Genomic DNA, 21575 nt, shown 5'->3' on the forward strand with positions numbered 1-21575 from the left:
GTCCTGCCTTTAACAGAGCCTGGCACACAGGACACCTTCATTTAGAGCTGTTACTATATTAGCTATCTTTTCCGAATTTGCTGAGCCCAGGAACTGTCCCCAAAACACACAAGTCAAGACATTGATGTTTGTCTGTTTTATTTCTATCTATAGAGATGATATCTGGTGCCACACACACTCATTCTCTCGCTCTCTCTCTCTCACACACACACACACACACACACACTTCATCCACCTGAATGTGCCCGGCAGACTCCTTCCTTTTGTCACAGGGACAAAGCCGTACTTGGCAGTCCCTGAGTTGCTGGTTACATTAGTTAGATTTGGTCTTTCAGAAAGAAGACAGCTGAAGTTCGAAGAAGCTGAGCCCTTAGCCATAGAAGTAAGTCCCAGAGCCAATAGCCACAATCTGAAATACACAATACAAACCCCCTTTCCAGCGACCACTTTTGAGCCCCTCTCACTTCAGGAATTGAGTTCTAGTAAATGGTGGAGGAACTGGTGGTGTTTCCCAGGACACCCCTTCCAATGAAAGAACTCTTTCCTGCCCTTTCCAGAAGCTGGGGACACACCCATTAAAGTGTCTCCCTCCCTTAAAGGAGGCTTCCTGCAGTCTTGCAAACTGTGGAACCCATTGAAATAAGTCTGGTTGCTTCTGCCCTCCTCTCCAGAGGAACAGGTGCACTGACTATAATGGGTCATTAAGGAAAGTATCACCTTGCTCAAAGGTCTCAGTCTGTCCCAGAGAAGAGAGGCCAATGCGGAGGCGTAGGGACAGGCAGTGGTTCATCTAATGATCTGGTGGGAGGGGGACGCAGAGGAGGTGCTGGGGTGAGATTTTTCATTTACAGGGAAAACTGTTTTGTTGGGGTTTAAACTTCAACTAGTCCTGTGCATTTGAAGCAGCTCCTTAAGCTGAAGGTCAGCCAGTTATGGCCAAATAATCCTGTTCCTGAACTGGCTGAGACCGACCAGTGGATTAACCCAACCTGGGCAATTCCCTAGCCCCTACCCGCTCCACTCCCTTAAGCTACTGCAAGGCTCAGGTCCCTGATTGTGGGTCACTAAGGAGCCGCAGGGAGGCCACACCGACTCCCACATCCCAACAGCACCCTGACATTTCCACTTAAAGTTTGGCAAGGGCTTCTCCAAGACCTTTGCTCAGTCTTGGGCCCAGGATTGCAGTACAGTCACCCCGCAGTCCCCTCTCTCCATAACATTCATCCCATGGGTCATTGACTGATTCTGACTTCCCCCACTAAATTCCACGAGTCTGTCCATTTCACTACCTGGTTCTTAGCTCTTGGCCCAGAGCAGGTGCTTAATAAATAGATAAAAGGGATGAGTGCGTCTAAGTCCTGAGTGGGCAGGGTAAGGGACTCCAGAACACAGATGGGGTCAAGGTTGGCATCCCTGCTCAGCCAAGATGAGGCCGAGGAGGACACCTTCCAGGGTGAGTTCTGAGAAGTGGCTTGGCAGAGAAGTTCTAGGGAAGGCAGAACTGCAGAGGGAGCCGGGCCTCTACCCCACCCCTGGTGCTGACATGGAGACACTAGGAAGGCTGGGTCCTGGCCCAGAACCTTCCCCAAGTATTGACCTAGGAGACTGCCCCTCCCAGGCCCAGCCCAGAGCAGAGATGAGGATGGGCACAGCATCTGAACAGCTGGGTTCCAGTCCAGACTTCCGTCTCCTGATTAACCCCTTGGCAAGACACTTAACCCCTGTGAGCACCAGTTTTCCCACCTGTGAAATGGGACAATCGGTCTAGATAACCTACGGAGTGGATCAGGGCTCTCAAACCTTGGGAGTCCGTCACAAGGGAATCCCAATCCAATCCCCAAGCTTAAGCTTTTGAGTGACTGGAAATGGAGTGATGGGTTAAAGGGCAAGGCACATGTCAGGACAAAGTGGGGGGACTTAAAGCTTATAACAGGTGGTCAATAAATATCCATTGGATGACTGATGAGTGAATGAATGAGTGAATGAATGGGCGGAGTATGGCAGGAAGGCAAATAGGGGAGCACAGTCAGGTTTCAAGTAGATCTGGATCGGAAAGGAAACCTTCTGTCTATCAGGTCTTGGCTTATTAGTGGTGCTGACGATTTGCCGTGAGCACTCTATTCCTCCTCCTATCCTGTCTGTCGTCCTCAGCATCCTCCCCAAAAGGTGGCACCAGACCGAACAAACACCCCTCCCAAGCCCCCTCGCCTTCTTTCCACCCCTAAAGACCTTTGCTGCTCCCACAAAGGACATGGGGGCTGCACTTTTCCTCCGAGCTGCCTGTAAAGGTGTGACTGTGGACAAGACCAGAGGATTCCTTCTGGAACCTTCTTCAAGGGCTCAGATCGCCAAGCCCCTCATCTTCTTCTCTCCTTCCGTCTCCTCCCTGAGGATGAGAAGTGTGGCATGGGGGAGGGAGTCAGCGGGGGAGGTGGGACAGTGGGTGGTCACGCTCTAGATGAGTCAAGAGCACGGAACCACAGAGCTGTCCTAGGAAAGTACGGCTCCCACTCTAGGGTCTTCTGAGGCCAGCAAGCCTGGACTTAGCTCAGGGACCCTAGAAGGACGGACTGTGCCAGCTCCAAGCATGAGGATCACTGTCTTCCAGTCTTCCTGTCCAGGCTGCCCCCTCCAGGTTTTGGTCTGATGTCAGCCCTTCTGCACGGGGAAGGGGGAAGGAGGGAAGACGAGAGGGAGGGTTCCCAAGGCACAGAATTCCCTGGCCCAGAGTCCCTTTAAGGCAGATAATTTGTGCTTTACAAAGAGATCACTGATTTTGCTGATAGAAAATGAAACAAATGCACGACGATCAGACAAAACAAATAAGACAAATCACGATGAATCAAGAAGGGCCGCAAGAGCAGGAGGGAGGAACAGGAGCCGGTGCAGATGGTGGTCCTCAGGGCAGGCTGGCAATATCTCTCTCTGGTGGGGGGCCAACCGGCTTGGGGCTGCTCTCGTTGGCTTTTCCTTCAAACATCATGACTCTGGTTTGGAGACGGGGCGGGGGGGGGGGGAAGAAAGGCAGGATTAGGATTCCTTCCCTCATCCAGGGAGAGATCATCCCAGTCCTCATGTCTGCAGGGTCCTCAACCGAATGCCCTTGCATCCATTCTCCAGTGGGATCTTCTCTATGTGAAGGGGCTGCTAGTCCCATTTCACAGAACAAAAAACTGAGGTACAAAGATCTCTGTATTCGAGGCCATGCATCTTCCCTTACCCATGCTGCCTAAAGGCAGAGCTAGGCTGGGTCAAGGCTCTGCTCAAAACCCCTTCAGATCTTCAAAAACCACACAAGGTTTTAAGAGTAACATCTGGGGCGCCTGGGTGGCTCAGTCAGTGAAGCGTCCGACTCTTGATTTCGGCTCAGGTCATGATCTCAGGGTCATGAGATGGAGCCCCAGACCAGGCTCCACTCTGGGATGGAACCTATTTAAGATTCTCTCTCTCCCTCTCCCTCGTCCCCTTGTTCATTCTCTCTCTCTCTCAAAAAACAAGGTAGCATCTTGGAAGTAGAGGATAGGGGTTCCGGATGGAGCCTCTGAAGGGAAACAGCCTGATTTGAATCTCAGCCCTACTATTTTCCAGCTGGTGACTCAAGGACAACCCCACTGGCACTCAGTTTCCATTTGGAAGTAAGGATGCCCAAAGGGCCAACAACCCTAGAGCTGTTTCGAGTACTCCCATTCTTCCTGTGGCCACCCTTTGGGTGGGCTCTTTCTGTCCGCTGGCTATAAATCCCATCCAAAGGGTGACATTCCACAAGCAGCTTACCTCCGAGCTGATCTGCACACCCAAGACCCTCCTTGACCTCTCCCCTTGGATGTCGAAAGGACACTTCCAACTTAATCCCTCAAAAACTCAGCTCCCAATTCCTGCCTCCCCCACCTGCTCTTCCCCCTAAAGTAAATAGCAACACTCACCCCAAATAGATCAGGATCATCTGATTCCTTGTTCTCCTCTACATATCTGGGCATTGAAGCAAACCTTCCGGCTCTGTCTCCCAAACCATTCCTGATTCCAGAAGCTTCTGCCTACCTTCACTGCAGCTTCTCCAGGCCAAGTGGCCTCTATCTCTTGCCTGCACAGCCTCCCTCCTGCCACTCTCACCCCTCCTGTAGCCAGAGGCTTTGAAAAGTCAGCCCCTAGCTTAGAGTCATCCAATGGCATCGCTCAACATTAGTGCCAAATGCTGAGTGGGACCAAGACCTACAAGGCTCCATGTCTCCTGGTCTGCCCATCTCTGCAAACTCAACCTTCACTTCTGCACTCACTGATGGCCAGACACACTAGCTTCTGTGCTGTTCCTTTGAGCACAGAAGCACAGTCTGCCTCAGGGCCTTTGCACTTGTTTCTTCCACTGTCTAGAGTGCTTACCCCCTTCGGACAGCTCATCTTTTCACATCTCTCTCCCTTGAGGCTCTGGTCAAGTGTTGCCTTCTCCGTGAGACCCTCCCTGCCTACTATCCCCTCCCTCTCTGTTCCTCTGTTCACTTGGTTTTTCTTGGTGCTACACCACGGCAATCTGGTGTTTTAGTTTCTTGGGTTTTTGATTTTGTTCTTGTCTGTCTCTTGCCATGAGAATGTAAGCTCCATGAGGCCAACAACTCCTGTGTCCCCGACACCTAGAATAATTCTTGGTACATCATTGGTGCTCAATAAATATTTGCTGAATTAATAAATGACACATCTGAGGGGTCACTGGGTAGACCAGAGCCGACCACAGAGTAAATGCACTAATTCCTGGGTGTTTTCTGAGAGCATCAACACTCCCGTTGCTGCCACCTGTGGCACGTGGCATCCCAGGTGTACTGTGGTCCGACCTTGACAGTTTTCCACACCGCTTGCCCCACCCCGTCCTCACACTAGAAGCTCTGCAGGCTGAACTATGGGCTCATGAGCGGGTCCTCAGCTTCCTTGGGCTTCGATTCCCCCCTTTGTAACAAATGAGGCAGGTATATTTGACATTTGTATGTTCAAAACCTGAGAGTCTCCAGGGTATCTCTCTGCAGTGGGGGCAGGGGCTGGGAAGCGTGACCTTGGCCACCACAGACCAGGTGTTTGCCAAGACCCAGGCACTGGGCTGCAGCCTTCATATACGTCAGTCACACCATGTATGTCGGGACGACATTTCACACAAGAGACTCACCATCATCTCGCTTACAAACCAAGAAACTAAGGCCCAGGACCAAAGGGGATTTGCCCAGACTCAATCAGTGGGCAAGCAATGGCATCAAGATTTGAACTCTGCCTCCCTTCAGAGCCAGTTGTTAAATATATAATGCTCTCCACAGCCTCGTGGGGGCAGGGTAGTGGAGGGGGGATAGTGGAATCACCTTGCAAATGAGGAAACCCAGGCTCAGAAGGTTTCACGGTAGATTTTTTTTTTTTTAAGATTTTATTCATTTATTTGAGAGAGACAGTGCACAAGCAAGGGGAGGGGCAGAGGGAGAGAACAGATTCTAAACTGAACCGGGAGCCCGACGCAGGATTCGATCCCAGGACCCGGGGACCATGACCTGAGCCGAAGACAGACACTCAACCGACTGAGCCCCCACCCCCCTCAAGGTGCCCACACGGTAGATTCATCATCCCCCCCATTGTTCTGCTTCCTGAGCGCTCATTCTACCGGAAAGTTCTGGGTACGTATTAATGTGCCCCTGACAGATGAGGAATCAGGTTCAGAGAAATCAAGCCCCTCGTCCAGCAGGTCCCACGAGGTGTTCCCTCCTGGCTGGGCCGTGGCCTTCCCACGCACAATGACTCTGCCTTCGGAGGCCCCGCGAGAGGCAGGGGGGTACTCACAGTTTAAGGACAGCTGACCGCTTTCCCAGCATCATGTTCACAAAGTCTCGGTAGGAGATGGTGTCGCTGACCCCCCCTGTCACCTCTGAGATCATCTTTTTCATCTCCAGATGGGTCTTGGGGACCCCAAGCTTCTCCATCATCCTCTTTAAAGACATCAGGTCTGCGAGAGGAAAAGCAGGTCTGTTAAGCGGAGACAGGCTGCGGGCCAGGCGAGGAAGCAGGTAGAGCTCTGTGGCTCTCAGCCCCTGCCCGGGGACTGCAGTCCAGGGCCCTTCTCCTCCCCGGCGGATGAGCCCATCACACAGTCCCTGCTCTCTTCAGAGGTAGTACAGGGTAGTGGTTAGGGACAGGGACCTGGGCTGGAACCCAGTCCTGCTCTTTCTGGCTGTGGGACCTGGAGCAAACCACTGAACCTCTCTGAGGTTCTCTGCCCCCATAAGCCATCAAATGGGTTGACGGGATCATTTGAGAGGGCACGATGCACGAGAAGTACCCAGCACAAAGCAGGTGTCCAGCAATGGGGCCGTTAGGGGTCTGTTAGGTCCTCTGCGCCCCAAGGTCAGGGGGAGCTGTGTGCCCGCTGCTCCAGCTCCCCGGGGAGCCACTGCCCAGCAAGGTGGGGTCAGGGAGTAGGCTTGACCCAAGGCAGGGAAAGCCATCCTGCAGGGTGCTGGGTGGCAGCTTCTCTCCACCTGCCACTCCCCACCCGGCAGTCCCAGGGTTCCCGCCTCACCCACAGGGCAAGGGAGCCAAAAATATCCTGCAAAGCAGGAAAACCAACAAAGGAACAAAATTCCAGAAAAACAAGGGAGGCACTACTCTCTGTAGAATCGATGCCTTTGACCTCCCTGCTCCCCCGATCTTAGGCAATTTCCTCCAGATTGTTCTGTGAACAATGGGTCGGCAGAGGGTGGTGGGAGAGAGGCGGGATGGGGGGACCGATTTGGGGGGCCAGGGGTGTGGCACAACAGCTCACCCCAGAGCAGGGCAGGCAGGATGGATACCAGACCCCCAGGTGCCAGAATGTCCAGGGCATTTCAAAGAAAACTAGGCAGCCCTCTGCAGGGAAAAGTAAGAGGTACCCCCCCTCCCCACCATGCTGCTGGCCAGGATTGAAATTGGCAAGACCTTTCTGGAAGGCAGTTTGGCAAGATGCCTCAAAAAAGTCTTTGACCCAGAAGATCCAATTCCCAAGATTTACTCTAAAGAAATAATCGGAGATCTGGACAAAGATTCATGTACAAAGACGCTCTTCACAGGACTATCAAAAGTAGTTAAAATTGGAGCTTTCTTTTTTTTTTTTTTAAGATTTTATTTATTTATTTGACAGAAAAGAGATCACAAGTAGGCAGAGACGCAGGCAGAGAGAGAGAGGAGGAAGCAGGCTCCCTGCTGAGCAGAGAGCTCGATGCGGGGCTCGATCCCAGGACCCTGAGACCATGACCTGAGCTGAAAGCAGAGGCTTTAACCCACTGAGCCACCCAGGCGCCCCTAAAATTGGAGCTTTCTGAATGCGCGATATTAAAACACTGGCTAAGTAAGTTACGGTCCGGCCAGCGATGGAATATTATGCAGCCATTAATTATATTTCAAAAGAAAAATTAATCATATGTCAAAACACTCACAATATAATTATTTTTTAAAACGAGGTTCTAACATGGTAATAAAACAGCATTTGTGATTAGAATAAAGGGTGGGACTATATAAACCAAAATATTTCTGGGAGGGAAGACTGCAGCTGACTTATTTTCTTTTTTGTGCCTTACTGCGTTTTCCAAAAGTTTTTATGATGAAGATGTATTCGTTTGATAACCCCAATTTTTTTTTCCTGAAGGAAAATAAGGGTAAAGATATTTAACAAAGAGAAGAAGGAGACAAGATGGAGGAGGAGTAGAAACATCGCAGAGGCGGCAACACTGAGCTCAGGGCCAAACAGAGAAGGGAGAGCCAGTGTGGGAACCAAGGCTGGGATCTGGGCCCTGGGTCGACCACTTGACCGCCACGTGCCCCAACCCAGTCGGTTCCCCCGGCTGAGCCTGGCTTCCTCGTCTGTAAAATGGGGATCATTAAGCCGGCCTTGACCATGTCATAGCATTACTCGTGAAGGTCAAGGGATGGTCTTGGCCCCAAGGGCCATGGGACAGGCGTTTTGTCAGCCCCCACGCCAGGACCACACGATTCAGTCAGGGTCTGCTGGAGGAGGGAAGCTACGTACACAGAAGCACCATGTCCAATGCCGACCAGCGTACAAAGGCAAGGACAAAGGAACCGCTAGTCCCCCGGGACCCGGAGTCAAGAACCTGAGCATCTCCAACCCCGGGCACCTGGCCTGGAAGGCTGAGACGTGTGCAGGGAGGTGTGTGGGAGGGAAGCAGCGAGAGGAAGAGTCTGGGGGCAGTGGGTCTAGGCTTAAGTCTGGCAGGCAGGCCTGGCCCATAGGGGGAGCTTCGGTGTGTGCCCCTCCCCCACAAAGACCGCCCAGTAGGTCTCTCCAGACCCTCAGATCCTCCCTCCTGCAAGGACACCCTCCTCCCCTTGCACAGTCGAGGCCTCACTTACCAATCTCGCCCTCATTGTTCAGGTCAAACTCCATGTACTTCTCTGGAAATCACAGAGCAAAAACTGGGATTAATTAGCTCCGAAGCAGGGTCCCAGAGATGCCCTCGAAGGCAACCGGCCGCGTCCCCAGGGAGCCCACATCCTCCTCCTCCTCCTCACACCCTCACTTCGGGGTCTAGACGTGAGTCCCATCATCTCCGCCACTGTCTCTGGAGAAAGAGCTCGCCCTGCCTGCACCCGTCTCCCACAGGCACCATGGCATAAGGGGCTTGGGGGCCACTGTAACCTTCTGCTGAAGTGGGGCTTCCGCCCAGCTGCTTCCTCCCAGGTTCCCGCCAGCATGAGCTGGCTGTGTCACAGTGGCTCCAAAGTGACTGGAACAGATTGCCAGGCCCTGATCTATGGGTGCAGTGGCTTTAGGAGGGGTGGGGTGAGGTGAGGAACTGGTCGGTTCTAGTGATTCTGATCCAGGTGTGGGAATCACCAGTTTAAGGAATCCCTGTGGTTCTGAACTTTTTGGGGGCGGGGGTGTCTGTGGGCACCACTGAACATCTGGTGCTCTCCCGAGAGAAATGCCATGAACCTGCCCTTGACCCAAAGTGGCACATACAATGTCCAGGGGTACACAGACCCTCCCCATCAAACCTCACCTACAGACCTTGAGTTAAGGCTCTCTGATCAAAGGCAAAGAGCCTTGTCCTCCCTCACCTTTGCATGGCTCTCCTAGGGGCGGTGGCAGGGGTCGGTGGAATGGGGCAGGGATGGGGTGGGGGGGTTATCCCACTCCTTCCTTTTGTTCATGGAAACAGCCCCATTGCATAATGGTTCAGAGCAGGGGACTTTGGAGAGAGACCAATACGTGATCAAGCCTTTAACTCTGTCATAGGCAGGTCATGTGACCCCACACAAGGGACCCCCATCTCTCCAAGCCCAAGTTGTTTCATCTATAAATCAAAGTCGCACCCGTCTCCCTCCTGGCTGACTCGGGAAGAGTTGGGGAGCTCACGACACAGCATTCGAAGTGCTTCCCACAAGGTCAACACTCAACAAATGCTTCGCCATCGGGGTCCTGCCTGAGGACAACGAAGCCGGGAGCGGTTTAAGGAGCACTTGGCAGGCTCTTCCCCTTGGAGCAGGGAGGACGTCCACAGTGCCAAGCCTGCGGGGGTGGGGGAGGAGGGTGCGGCCTCGAGGCGATCTGGCGAGGTCCTCCAGCGGCCAGGGCTCCCTGCGCGCAGAGAGCATCTCCCAGGCAGGAAAGGTGGGTCTGCTGGGCTCCTTATGTGCACGGCTCCTCTCCTTTCGAGCTGCTGGCTGGGAACCAAGCGCCAGGGCCCGGAACAGAGGGACCTTTATGCCGCCCCCTCCCCGCGCGGGCTCCCGGGCCCTGTTTTCTTTTCATCCCGTGCTGCTGGGATTCAATGGGCAGAAACTCTGCCCCCTGCCCCACTGTGGCGACACAAACGTCCATTCTGCACAGGGGCTCTCGAGCCGCTCCCCCGTGGAGGGGAGAGGCCAGGGCTGCTACAAAGGGCTGATTGTGTGCTGGGGCCCCGGGAGCAAGCAGGGCCTGGGCAGCAGCGGACAGGAGCCAGCCTGAGCCCCGCCTGTCAGGCAGCCGTGGTGGGGTGGGGTGGCGGGGCTTCGGGCAAGGGTGAGGGGCCTGGGGTGGCATGGAGGCAGGTAGAGGGGCCAGTGCCTGTGCCCGTGGCTGGGGACCCCATCTCACAGCTCTCCAGGAGGAGCGCATTCTGGAAGAAACAGGGGGGCACAGGCTGGCCTTGTGGGGTAAGGAATCCTATGCACCCGGGGGCCTGCCCAGCTCTCCCGGGGAGGGGAAGGGCAGACAGCCCCGGCTCACCTTTGAAGGCCGCAAGCTTTTCTGGCAAGTTCTCTTCATCACTGTACTTCTGGTCACAGAGAAACTCCTTTGAAAGTGAAAGGACAGTGCTGAGTCCCAGGTCAGCAGGCACAACTCGCTGCCAGGCAGGCCCACGGTCGTGGTGTCTGCTCCCACGCCAGGTGGCTGGGCTTGGCCAGGGAAGCACAGGAGGCTCCAGTGTTTGTCCTGGCCTCCTGTCAACCCCCCCAGAGGCAGATCTGCAGGAATCTGCCCCTCGGGCAGGAAGGGTCTGCCCTAAACACCTCCAGCCAGCCTCTGAATTCCCGGCGCAGGGACTGGCCCTCCTCCCCCGGGGCACCCCAGCTCCAAGATCCATGAGGCCGTGAGCCCCACACACAAGCTGCCTGGTTTCCAGCACTCACTTCTTAAGTGCGTGACCCAAGCTTATCAATTCTTCCCTATTCCTCTATGGTTTTATCTGACAAATGGGCATTGTCATTGCAGCCGCTCCTCAGGTTTGTAAGAGAATCCAAGGCCCATGTCCGTCGGACTCTTGGCACACAGCAAGTGCTCAGGAAACAGCAGATCCTGCGTGGTTAGCCTCTGCTCTAGCCAGAAGACGATTGTATACTGCTTGGGAGGTCGGTTACTCTCTCGTCTGTGTCCTCAGCTGTAAAACAGGGCCACCTTCCACTCACATGATGCCTTTCAGAAGCAGATGTGCGGGAGGGGGAGGGGCGCAGGACACCAACAACAGCCTCCGGAATGAAACACTGGCCCGCCGATCTCTTGGGCTCTCCCAGTGGGCCCACAGGGTAGCTACTATTATTACTCCCATTTTACAGATGGCGGGACGGAGGCTCACCCAGGCAGAGCTTCACCTCGGCTCCGACTTCCGGAAAGCTCGCATCCCTAACCCTGACACTTAAAGATGGGCGGCTAGCAGCCCATCGGGCTTCAGAACAAAATGCTGCTAGTTAGTAAGCACTTGCTAAGCTGGGCATAGCGTCCAGTGCCTTGTTGCTGCTCTTCAAGCCGCCCTAGAGCCTGTATTCAGGTGGGAAAGCAGAGGGCATGTTCCCATCCTAGCGCCAGACTCCGCAGATCCCCTCTCCTCCCTGGACCTCGCTTTCCTTATTACTGAGCAGACCCGACACAGGCATCGCCCCCTCCGCCCATTTCTGAGGGACCACAGGGTACACGGCTCTGGTTGAGGCATCAAGGGAGCAGGAGAGACCAGAGAAGTAAGGTCTGTACTGAAAAATGACAAGACGCCCGTGTTTAGAATGACGTTAAACGTCATCTGGATCTGCCACTCCACCTGTTTCTAAATCCTGTGAGCATGTCCCACTAACCGACCCCGGAGTCTGTACTTCCGCATCTCCCAGGACCTAAGACTGTCCAGTCGGCCGTGTAAACCCCCCTTTAATGTAGGAGAAAGAATAGGAGAATAACTGAAGATAAAGTACTCTGGGTTCGGGTCTCAGTCCCCTCCTCACCAGCTGTGAAATGGGCACAAGGGTACCCATCTCCTCGGGCACCTGCCCCCTGACGGGGATAACCCACTGTGAATGCTCAGTGCCAGGCGTGATCGTCCGAGCTCGAGAAGCAGCGGCACGGCTAAGAGCGAGGAGAATGTTATCCCTTCCAAGGCTCACGACCTCCACATTAACTCACCCCCTTCGACAGAGAAGGAGAAATCCACCTGCCAGTCTGGCTCCCCTCCTTGGTTCTGGGGGCTCTATCCTACCCCTTGAACCCAATTTGCCTGGATCCCTAGAGGGGATCGGTACCTACTATGGACGGGCTCTGGTCAGTGCAGGATTTCTGCTTTGGGAGGGCATTGTGCTGTCTCATTAGGGTAGGAACGGCCCGGCCAGAGAGGTTAGATGCCCTGTCTGAAGTCCTAGAGCTAGAAAGGTACAGGCTCGGTTTGGAACCCGAGTCTGTTAGACTCCAGGGTCCAGGCCTCCAGCAGCAACCACGGGGCTACCCCAGGGCCCACCATGTGGATCGGCCACACATCGGACCTCATTACCAAGTGCCATGCAGGGTCCTGCCCCCACTTAGCCGGAGCTGGGCTACCCTCCTCCTGGCTGGCTCTGTCCAGGACTTTTCTTCTTGGCTCCGTCTCGTCGCTCTTTTCCACCCCCCTCTCCATTCTCTGACCTGAAGTAGGACAATTAACTCTTGTCTGTGGCCCCAAGCAAACCAGATGCCTCCCGGGGGTCACAGGTCCCATGGTCTGCACAGCAGAGGGACAACTAGGTTCCTCAGTCAGCGGTTCCCAGACTTTGGGATAACGCAGAAGGAAACACTTCCCAAAAAAGTAAAAATAGAGGGAGGTGCTAAGATAGGGCTGCCAAGGTTTTATTTTGCCAAGCGGAGACTATACACAATCACCACTGACTGTTGCCCCAAGTTCAAAGAAGGACATTCCGGGGGCGCTGGAGTGGCACAGTCTGTTGAGCGTCCAACTCAACAGAAGGTTTCAGCTCAAGGTCATGATCGGGGCCCCTGCGATCGAGCCCCATGGCGGCTTTGCATTCAGCACGGAGTCGGCTTGTCCCTTTCCCTCGGCTCCTCCCCCTTCTCTCTCTCTTACTAAAGACATTTCATGAAGGTGGGAAGTTCATAATTTTTAAAAAGATTTCATTTTCAGTGAGAGAGCATGTAGGGAAGGTCAGCGGGAGAAGCCGACTCCCCATGGGAGCTGAAGCGGGACTCGATCCTGGGACTCCGGGATCATGACCTGAGCTGAACACAGTCACCCACCAACTGAGCCACCTCGGCACCCAGGAAATTCATAATTTTTTAAAAAAGATTTTATTTATCTATTTGACAGAGATCACAAGTAGGCAGAGAGGCAGGCAGAGAGAGAGGGGGAAGCAGGCTCCCTGCTGAGCAGAGAGCCTGATGCGGGGCCCGATCCCAGGACCCCGAGATCATGACCTGAACCAAAGGCAGAGGCTTTAACCCACTGAGACACCCAGGTGCCCCGGAATTCATAATTTTTAAGTGGACTCCATTTAGCCTATGTTCGGCTCACCACATCGCCCCCATGTTCCCTCAGCTTTATCATCTCCAGAACCGGAAAACCTTCACGTGGGAGGCACAAGGGTATGGACAAGGCCCAACACCTGGGAACCTCTGGTGAGAGGCCTAGAAGCCCTCCCAGCTCCCCCGTTCTGGTCGACCAGAAATCCTGTACCAGCCAGAACCTGTCCCCAACAGGTTCCAACCCCTGTGGAGACCCAGGCAGGATGGGCTCAAGGGGTAGGACATGGGCCCCATCTTGGAGAAAAACCACCCAAGGATGATCACAGGACAACCAGGCAGTGGCTCCTGTTCACTGGGCCCGACCCCGGGCTGGCTGCTGTGCCCGGGGAGGGGGGGGAAGGGGGGCACGATTATTGTTTTCTCACCGACGAAGCCAGTTTTCTCCTTGGCACTTCCGACCACCTAATGTGCTATTTTATTGGTGTTCACCCCCTGTCCCCCCCACTGCTAGAATGAGTGCCTCAGCCACCCTGGCCCCCTGTCTGGGCTTCCCCCATGCCAGGCTTGCTCCCACATCGGGACCTTCACCTTTGGCTGTGACCTCTCCCTGCAGCGCTCATTTGCCCGCCGCCCACCCCCCGCCCCGTGGCTCTCTCCCTCACCATCTTCACGCACTGGCTCAACTCTCCCCTTCTCAAGGAGGCAGACCCCATCCATCCTGCCCACTGCAGTCCCCCGCCTCCACTCCCCACCCCCCTTATCTTGCTGTGCAGCCCCTTTCATCCTACAGGATGAATCACCTGCTAACACAGTTCACAACGCGATGCTCACAAGGGTGCCATCCAGGTCTGTCTCCCTGCCCGCCCCCCCCCCACAGTGTAGGCTGCCCATAGTAGGTGCTCAGGAAACACGTGCAGGCTGAGTGAACGAACGGAGACCCAGGGAGGATAAAGAACTTGCTCAACTCTGCACAGACGGCAAGTGACCGAGCTGGGATTCAGGTCCACAGTGAAGGCTGCCTGGGCTCCTTCCCTGCACGGAGCTAAGGAATCCAAGCGACCCACGGCAGTGGCAGTTGGAAGGAGGCCAGGGGGGAGGCAAGCCTTGGGCCACAGGTGCCAGGAGGATGAGCTTACCATCTCATGCCCCAGAGATGCCTAGCACCCGGCAGTGCCCAGCACACAGTAGGTGCTCAGGAAACATCGGCCAAGAGACCGGAGAAGCCTGTCATTCAGCCCAGGATCATTTTCTCTACTCTCAGTCCAGACACAGTGGGGTTGCTTTGCAAATGTGTACGTGTGCGACACAGACTAGAGGGGTCAGAGATGGGAATCCCATTTTTCCTTAGAGCCCCAAATGACAATGGCTTGAGCCACAGAGCGACCAGGGCTGGAACAGGCATCTGACCCGGTCAGGCGTGGGTGGAGGTTAGGGCAGCTGTGCGGACCAGGCCTTTGGCAGGGTGCCAGGGAGGGGGCAGGTGGGCAGCAGAAACAGGAGTTTCCGTTGGTGGGGCTGCCAGCTCCCGCCCCGGCTCCAAGCTTCGGATTCTTGGTTCCTGCTCATGCACAGCCCACAGCTTCCCTACTTCCAGGCGTCCTTCCCCCCCACCCCCTTCCCCGGGATCTTTGCCCAGCCTCGGGGGCACAGCCATGCCCAGCAGGCAGGTACCCTGTGTGTCCACAATCCAGGACCACAACTGTCCTGTCTCTGGGTCCCCAGGCAGAGAAGAGCGAGCCACAAATACACGTAAGTGCTCGTACAGTGCCCGTTCCCTAGTAAACACTACATGAATGGTGGCTGTTTATTACTGGGACCTCCAAACACTTACGTGAGTACAGTCCACTTACAAACCCCCAGCTCGCCATCCACAACATCATTACCCCCTCCCCCGACCTGGGCTGAATACGGTTTCTCTTTCCCCTTTCCGGGTATTCCCATTGGAGAGACGGGACAACTGAGGCCCTGAGACATTGCTCAACCTGCTCAACGTTACAAAGTTTTAACAATTCAAGCGACAGGTACCTCCCTTCACCACCCCAGCTCCTTCCCTGCCCCAAACAAGGAGAGGGTGGTCTGGCCACAGGTTTCTGGGCAAAGACAGTCAACAGTCAACACTGAGTGTTACCTTTCCTCTTAGGCTGCTGTAGAAAGAGGTTATTTCAGAGGCCAGGGATCCACTCAATAGCCCTCTAGGGGGACAAGAGAGTATGTGGAGGCGTTCCTCCACCCCCATGCCCCTCTCCCACTCCAACTCCCTGTCCCCAAAGACCATTTTTTCCAGCTGCAGAAACTGCTGTCAGGGCCTCCAGGGATGAGGGCTGCTGGGGAAACTGAGGCACCAGAAGGGAAAGTCTTGCCTCAAGCCACAGTGGTCAGGAGACCTCCATCAAGTCCCCAGAGTCAGGGTGTGAGGGGCAGAGGGCTTGGGGAGGGAGGTTGAATCAAGTGGTCTGGGTTCAAATCCCAGCTCCAGCACTTGCTAGCTTTGCGGCTCTGGGCAACTTGCTTTACCACTCTGGGCCTCAGCTTCCTCATCTGTAAAATGTGATCATAACAACAGAACCTCCTCCTTGGGTTGGTGTAAGGATTAAATGAGCTAACTGCATAGAGAGAGCTTGGCTCCTGACACACTGACTATGCGTGAGCAGTTACAACCACACCCAAGCCTCACCACGAGATCAACGTGAGCAGGGGAAGGGCAGAGACCTACCCACCACTCTCCGTCCCACACTGCGCCACGGAGTCCTCCTGGTAAGCCTTGACCCTCGGGCCATTCCTCTGCAAGGGCAAACTTCGATTTGTCCTCAGCAGACTTGGCAGCGATGGGCCATCCACATGGGACAGAGTGCTCCCATCTCAGCCCCAGGGGACGGTGCCCACAGGCACACCTGCTCGCTGCTGCCTCTCTTGGTCCTCTCCAACCTCTGATGCACATCAGAACCCGCCCCTCGCCGCCCCCCCCCCCCGTCCCTGGGAGCCCCATCTAGGCACTTATGCCTGGAAGGGAATATTTCCAAGACCAGCAGAGGTTGGCAGCCCCTGCCGTGTCTGGCCTTCCAGATCCCTTGCCACCTGCCTGCTCTCCCCTCCCCCACTCCCCCTCCTTAACCCTCTTTCCGGGCTGGTACCTCTAGCACCTGCTCCCGGATGCTCGCTCCCGGCCCTCCGTCCTTGTCCTTATGTACCAGCTGCAGCAGAATTTTGGGGCGGGCAGATATCACCATTTTGGAGGCCATCCAAGGAGCTGGTGGCTGCAGCCCTGGGCAAAACCCCCAAGGACGGGCAGCACCATAGTGGGCCTGGGCTGAGAAGGCTGTGACGCCACCCACAGGCTCTTAAAGGGCCAGTGCCAGGTCCATGCTGGGCCTGAGGCCTGGTGTGCAGCAGGAGCCTGGAAGGTGCCCCCACAAGGACAGCAGGCTCACGTTGCCCATGGCGGCTTCCAAGGCCTCATCTGGATGCAGCATCCTTGCCAGCAGGTGGGGCAGCCGAAGAAAAACAGCCCACAGACTACGCAAACGAAGCGGCCCTGACAGAAATTCCATCCCCGGCTTCCTGTGACACGGCCACGCCAAGGTCGAGCCCGGCTATACCCGCGCGGACACTGAATCCTCGGGGGCTCACGTGGCCGCTTATCACCATCTCCCTTATAATATATTAAGGAAGAGCAAGAGAAACAGGGGCCGGCGAGGCTAGCTGGGCTCACTCACCCGGGCAGGGACAGGCAGGGTGGCACAGGGTACGCAGGGAGAGAGACACACCTGCGTCGTGCCCTGCTCGGGTCTCAGAGGTCCCCTATGCTGGGGCAGGACAGGGGACCTAGAACAGCAGGGCACAGATCCCCAGCCTGCCCTGTCCAGCTCTTCCCAGTACAGACGGCCTGTGGGCTCTGAAATAACCATTAGACCCCTGAACGCTGCAGGGAATGCCAAGTGCCCTTGACTCGACCCAGGAGGGCTGGGAAGGCGGGACAGTAGCCAGAGATCCTTATCACCTAAGCAGGAGAGGCTTGTGTCCCAGCTCGGCCGTGGCCACCTGGCAGACAGGGTCCTGGGCAGGCCACGGGTGCCGTCAGAGTCAGCACCCCAGCTCTGCCACTTCCTGGCTCGGCGACCTTGGGCAGGTGACTTCACCCAGCTGTTTCCTCATCTCTAAAACATGAGCCTGAGGAATCCCTGGCCCACGGGGATGTTTATAGATTCCTCCTGCACATCTGTCTAGTCAAGCGCTCCATCCAGAGGGTCACTGGGATGACAGCAAGTCCTGGCATGGGGCAAAGGCACGACCCACGTTATTGGTTCAAGATTCCGGCCCCTGGCTGGTTCGAGATGCAGTCCTCGCCGTCCTCCGGGCTCCTCCTGTTCAGTCCCAAGGGTGAGGGCACTCTGCGGGGCAGCCCCCCAGCCCCACTGCCTCTCTGTGTCCCTGTGGGAAGCTGCAGAGAGAATCTGTCCCGTTGCCATATAAGGCCAGGCCTGGCTGGCCCGGGGTCACCTGCCATGCCACCAAGGCTCAGGGAATGTCAGCTATGTGGGGGGGAGTAGGAGGCGGGCTCAGGTCCTGCCTGCTTCAGTAGTGCCGAGAACGCCCACACACACTTGCGCGCGCACACACGCGAGTGCACACACACGCACACACACATGCACATGCACGGCAAAGGCAGGGAGGCTGGCTTCAGGCAGTTCACTCAGCCCCTGCGAGTCTTGTTTTCTGTAAAATGGGAACAGACACTCACGAGGAGAGCGAGCGTTTCATGAGGTAACGCCCGGAGTGCTCCTGGCGCACTGCCCGGCTCCTGCCAAGTGCTCAGAAAATGATCACAAAAACGAGAGCAAAACCAAAAAGGGTGCATTTCCATGCAGGCCCCCAGGACCTCCAGGTCCACCCAAGTCTCCTTCTACTTTGGCTCCTGACCCTTATAACAACAATAGCGAAGACTGAGCTGCCCTCCCTGGAAGCTGGCCTGGCCCTGGGGCAAGGGGAAGGCTCCAGAGGGAACTGGGGTGCTGGCCTAGAGAAGCCCCCAGAGCTGCCGGCCAGGCTGGGCTCGGCCCCGGGCAGCAGCCCTGGAGGTGCTCAGGCCTGTGCAGCCGGTGAGTCCTGAAGCCCCATCCTCCAGGGGCTCCTGCCTCCACAAGGCCCATGGGAAACTGCTCCATCCGATCCAGCCCCCCAGAAGCTCTGTGCCAGTGGGGGCAGTGAAGCTGCACCCCAAAGAAAGCCAGTCTGGGCTGCCAACATGGTTCCCTCTAGAGTCCATGCACACCAGGGAATGTCTGCTGTGGTCACGGTCATGGGTGAAACAGACTCAGACCCTCAAACAGAGCGACTCCCTCGGTCTGCAAAGAGCTCCTGTCTGGTCATCTCTGATTGTTGCGGGGACAGAGCAGGGATCTCTGCTCCCTTTGAAGGCAGGGAGGCCTAAGGTTCTGCTCTGTGGAAGGGTCCGGCCCACGCTGAGCGGCCAGCATGGGCTGTGGCTCGCACTAAGACCTTGCCCCTAGAATTCCGCTCCCAGCATCTTTAAGCACCAAACTGATAACAAGGACCATGAAAGCTGTGTGATTTACAAGGATTATCTCCCTGAAAAATCACCGCAACCAAAATGCCATGATCTCAAGTGGCATGCCCAAGGTCACAGAGCCGGCAAGCGCTCTGCCCACCCCTGCACCGCCACCCAGTACTCCACAGTACGGGGGTCCCCCTGACCTCCTGGGTGGGCGAGGCAGGGGGGCGGGGGGTCGCACACAGCTCAAACTTCTGGTTTGATCCTGGAGTCCCCTTCCTCTGGTTTGATCCAGCAGCCAGACAGTAGGCTGGGTTCCCATGGCAGGGATCAGAACAGCTTCTGGGCAGTCAAAGGACACTAGACAACAAGCTCTGTCACTGGCTTCTGTGTGGCCTTAGCCAGTTGCCTGCCCTCTCTGGGTTTTGGGGTCCCATGGTGGGGACACATGGCCCCTTCTTATTCACTTTCTCCAGTCCCAGCACTGTCCAGATCAGCCCCCTGAGAGCCACAGCCCCATCCCCTTCTGAGCCAAGCCAGTCCACCGCCCAAACCACCAGGTACCCGACTCTTACAAACCCCCCCTAATAGCCCCCCGCCAAGGGCAGGGCTGGCATGAAAGTCCCACACACTCTCAGCAACTGTGGGTTGTCTGACCGTAGTCCCCTCTCCCCCATCTCCAGCTGTCTCTGGCTCAGGGTCCTGCTGGCTGTGGGTGGATTCAGCCGGCTTGGAACCCGCCCTGGAGTGGCCCAGGGGGCTGTATGAGGTCAGGGTTCCAGGCTTCTGTCCAGAGGGCAAGAGCAGCCAAGACCAAGACCAAGGGCGGGCTGGCTGCAGAGTAAACTGGGAAGGAGCCCAGCAGCCTGGACCCCTGAGAGCCCCAGCCACACGACAAGTCTCCCTCCCAGCTCTGCTCAGGATGGCCCCAAGAGGCAAGTGATGATGGCACGGAAGGGACTAGAGATTACCTGGAGGGACCCTGGGGGTCCCCAGAGCCCTGCCTGGGATTCCTACAGCCAGCAGAATGAAATCAGATAAGCTGCCTCATTCCAGATACTCCGAAAAAAAAATCAAGACTGCAAGCCCAGGCGAGAAGAAATACTACCAAATATGACGGCCGTGCGCAGCCCCCGGACCCACTTCCACACAGCCTTGACCTGGACCCTGCTGACCGTCACCAGCTTCCCACTTGGGGACTCTGAGCTGGGCTTGGACCTTGGGTGCCCAGCAGCTGAGGGAGCCAGCAGGGGTGATGCCCAGCCTTGTTTCAGTGGGGACCCCCCTGCAGCCTATTGGGAGGGAATCTGGGAGGTGTCTACCTTAGGAAAGAACTCTAGCACCGTCCACAGAAGTCAGCCCTCCTGCCAGGTGCTGGGCCACACAAACTATATACTTTCCCTCTGTGAGCCCTCAAGGTGGCCTCAACTTTGTTCTGAGGTCGGGATTCCTGATGGAGGCCCCGCCTGAGCCCAGATCTCACGGGACCCCAGACCCTGGGTTGTGCTGCCTTTGAGTTTTGGTCAATCCAGGCAGGCCCTGAGACTTTTCCTTATCTTCTAGAATTTACTTGGCCATTAAGCAAATGTTTGTGCACCATCGTGCACCCAGCAACAGCGGGGTTTCTGTAAAGAAATCCATGAGGTCCAGCAAGAAAAGCATCAAGTGTCTCAGGGAACCTTCCCTAAAGGCTGGAGTGAGAAGAGTTGTGGGGGGGGGAGGGGCCTTGCACTTTCTGTCTGGGAGGGCGCACCCACGCGGCAGTCTGGACCCCAGGTTCTAAAATCAGCCCCACCTGGGCTTGCCGGGCCATCGCGGGGCAGCCACCGAGCCTCTCAGGGGCCTCCATTCCCTCCCGGGGCTGTACTCCCGGGGGCGGGGAGGAGGGGCGGCTCAGAGACATCGGGGGTCCCTCCCTGGACCCAATTCTCGCCGCTGGTCCCAGGCGTGCTTCCGGGGGGGCCGGGGCCGGAGGCATCAAAGCTCCGGGGCGAGCCCCACCTCCCCAGTCCAAGAGTAACAACTTGCAACCCGAGCCGCGGGAGCCGAGTTGGGTGGAGGCGGCGGAGGCGGTGGAGGGGGACCTACCTGGAGTCGGAGGCACGGGGCGGGGGCCGGGGAGGAGATCGGGGAAGCCCAGAGGAGGACGAGGAGGGAGTTGATGTTGCTGCAGGCACAGCCTCGCAGACGGGGGCGGGACATGAGGGGCGCTGGGATATTTGGGGGCGACTCGCAAGCCGACCCCGGGCGGCGCGCTTACCCGGTTGATCTCGGCCAGCCTCCGCTCCTGCCGGGCTTTGAGCAAGCCGAACGCCTTCCCTCCTGCAGGAGACAAAGAGGCGGCCCGGGAAGCTGGGGGGGGGGTGTCTCCCCGGGCCGCGCGCCGCGGACCCCGCCGTCCCGCCGGCGCGCGCAGGTGGCGGGCGGGGGGCTCCGCGCCGGGGTGGGGGGGTGGGGCAGGGGCGCGGGACGGCGCGGGGACGGCGGCGCCTACCTTGGAACCTGTTGCTGAGCGCGAGCGACATGGTGAGCGCCGGGCTCCTGCCGGCTCGGGGCTACGCGGCCGCGGCGAGGTACGACGAGCAGGGACGGGCGCCGGGTCCGAGGTCCGGCGGCGTGTGGCGGCGGGACGGAGGGGCGGAGGGATGGCGCGGGCGGCCGGACACACCCCTCCCGCCCTCCTCTCCCCGCCCCCCCGCCCCGGGCCCTCCCGCCCGCCACCCCGCCGCCGGCATCAAAGCGCCTATTATGCGGGACGCCGCGCCCGCCGCCCGCCCCTCTGCTGGAGGGCGCGGAAAATGCACCGCCCGGGACCTCCCCGGGCCCCTTCCCCGCTCCGGGCCGCGATGTCCCCAG

The 21575-nt window shown here is 56.9% G+C and overlaps 1 protein-coding gene across 3 annotated transcripts; it reads right to left on the reverse strand.

Annotated features, from left to right (window-relative positions):
- Window positions 1–121: 121 nt before the first annotated feature.
- AIF1L (allograft inflammatory factor 1 like) lies at window positions 122–21338 on the reverse strand. 3 transcript variants are annotated; one of them, XM_044264671.1, is made up of 6 exons: window positions 21214–21338; window positions 20980–21041; window positions 10229–10295; window positions 8368–8409; window positions 5806–5968; window positions 122–2987 (listed from the first exon to the last, which is right to left on the reverse strand). In XM_044264671.1, the coding sequence occupies exons 1-6, from the start codon at window positions 21242–21244 to the stop codon at window positions 2900–2902; spliced, it is 453 nt and encodes a 150-aa protein (XP_044120606.1). In that variant the 5' UTR covers window positions 21245–21338; the 3' UTR covers window positions 122–2899. The 3 variants fall into 3 exon arrangements, with proteins under 3 accessions (XP_044120606.1, XP_044120604.1, XP_044120605.1); XM_044264669.1 differs by having other exon boundaries at window positions 20980–21071; XM_044264670.1 differs by lacking the exons at window positions 20980–21041; window positions 21214–21338 and adding an exon at window positions 16342–16504.
- Between the last annotated feature and the right edge of the window lie 237 nt (window positions 21339–21575).

Source organism: Neovison vison, chromosome 9, assembly GCF_020171115.1.
Source record: "Neovison vison isolate M4711 chromosome 9, ASM_NN_V1, whole genome shotgun sequence".
NCBI lineage: Eukaryota > Metazoa > Chordata > Mammalia > Carnivora > Mustelidae > Neogale > Neogale vison.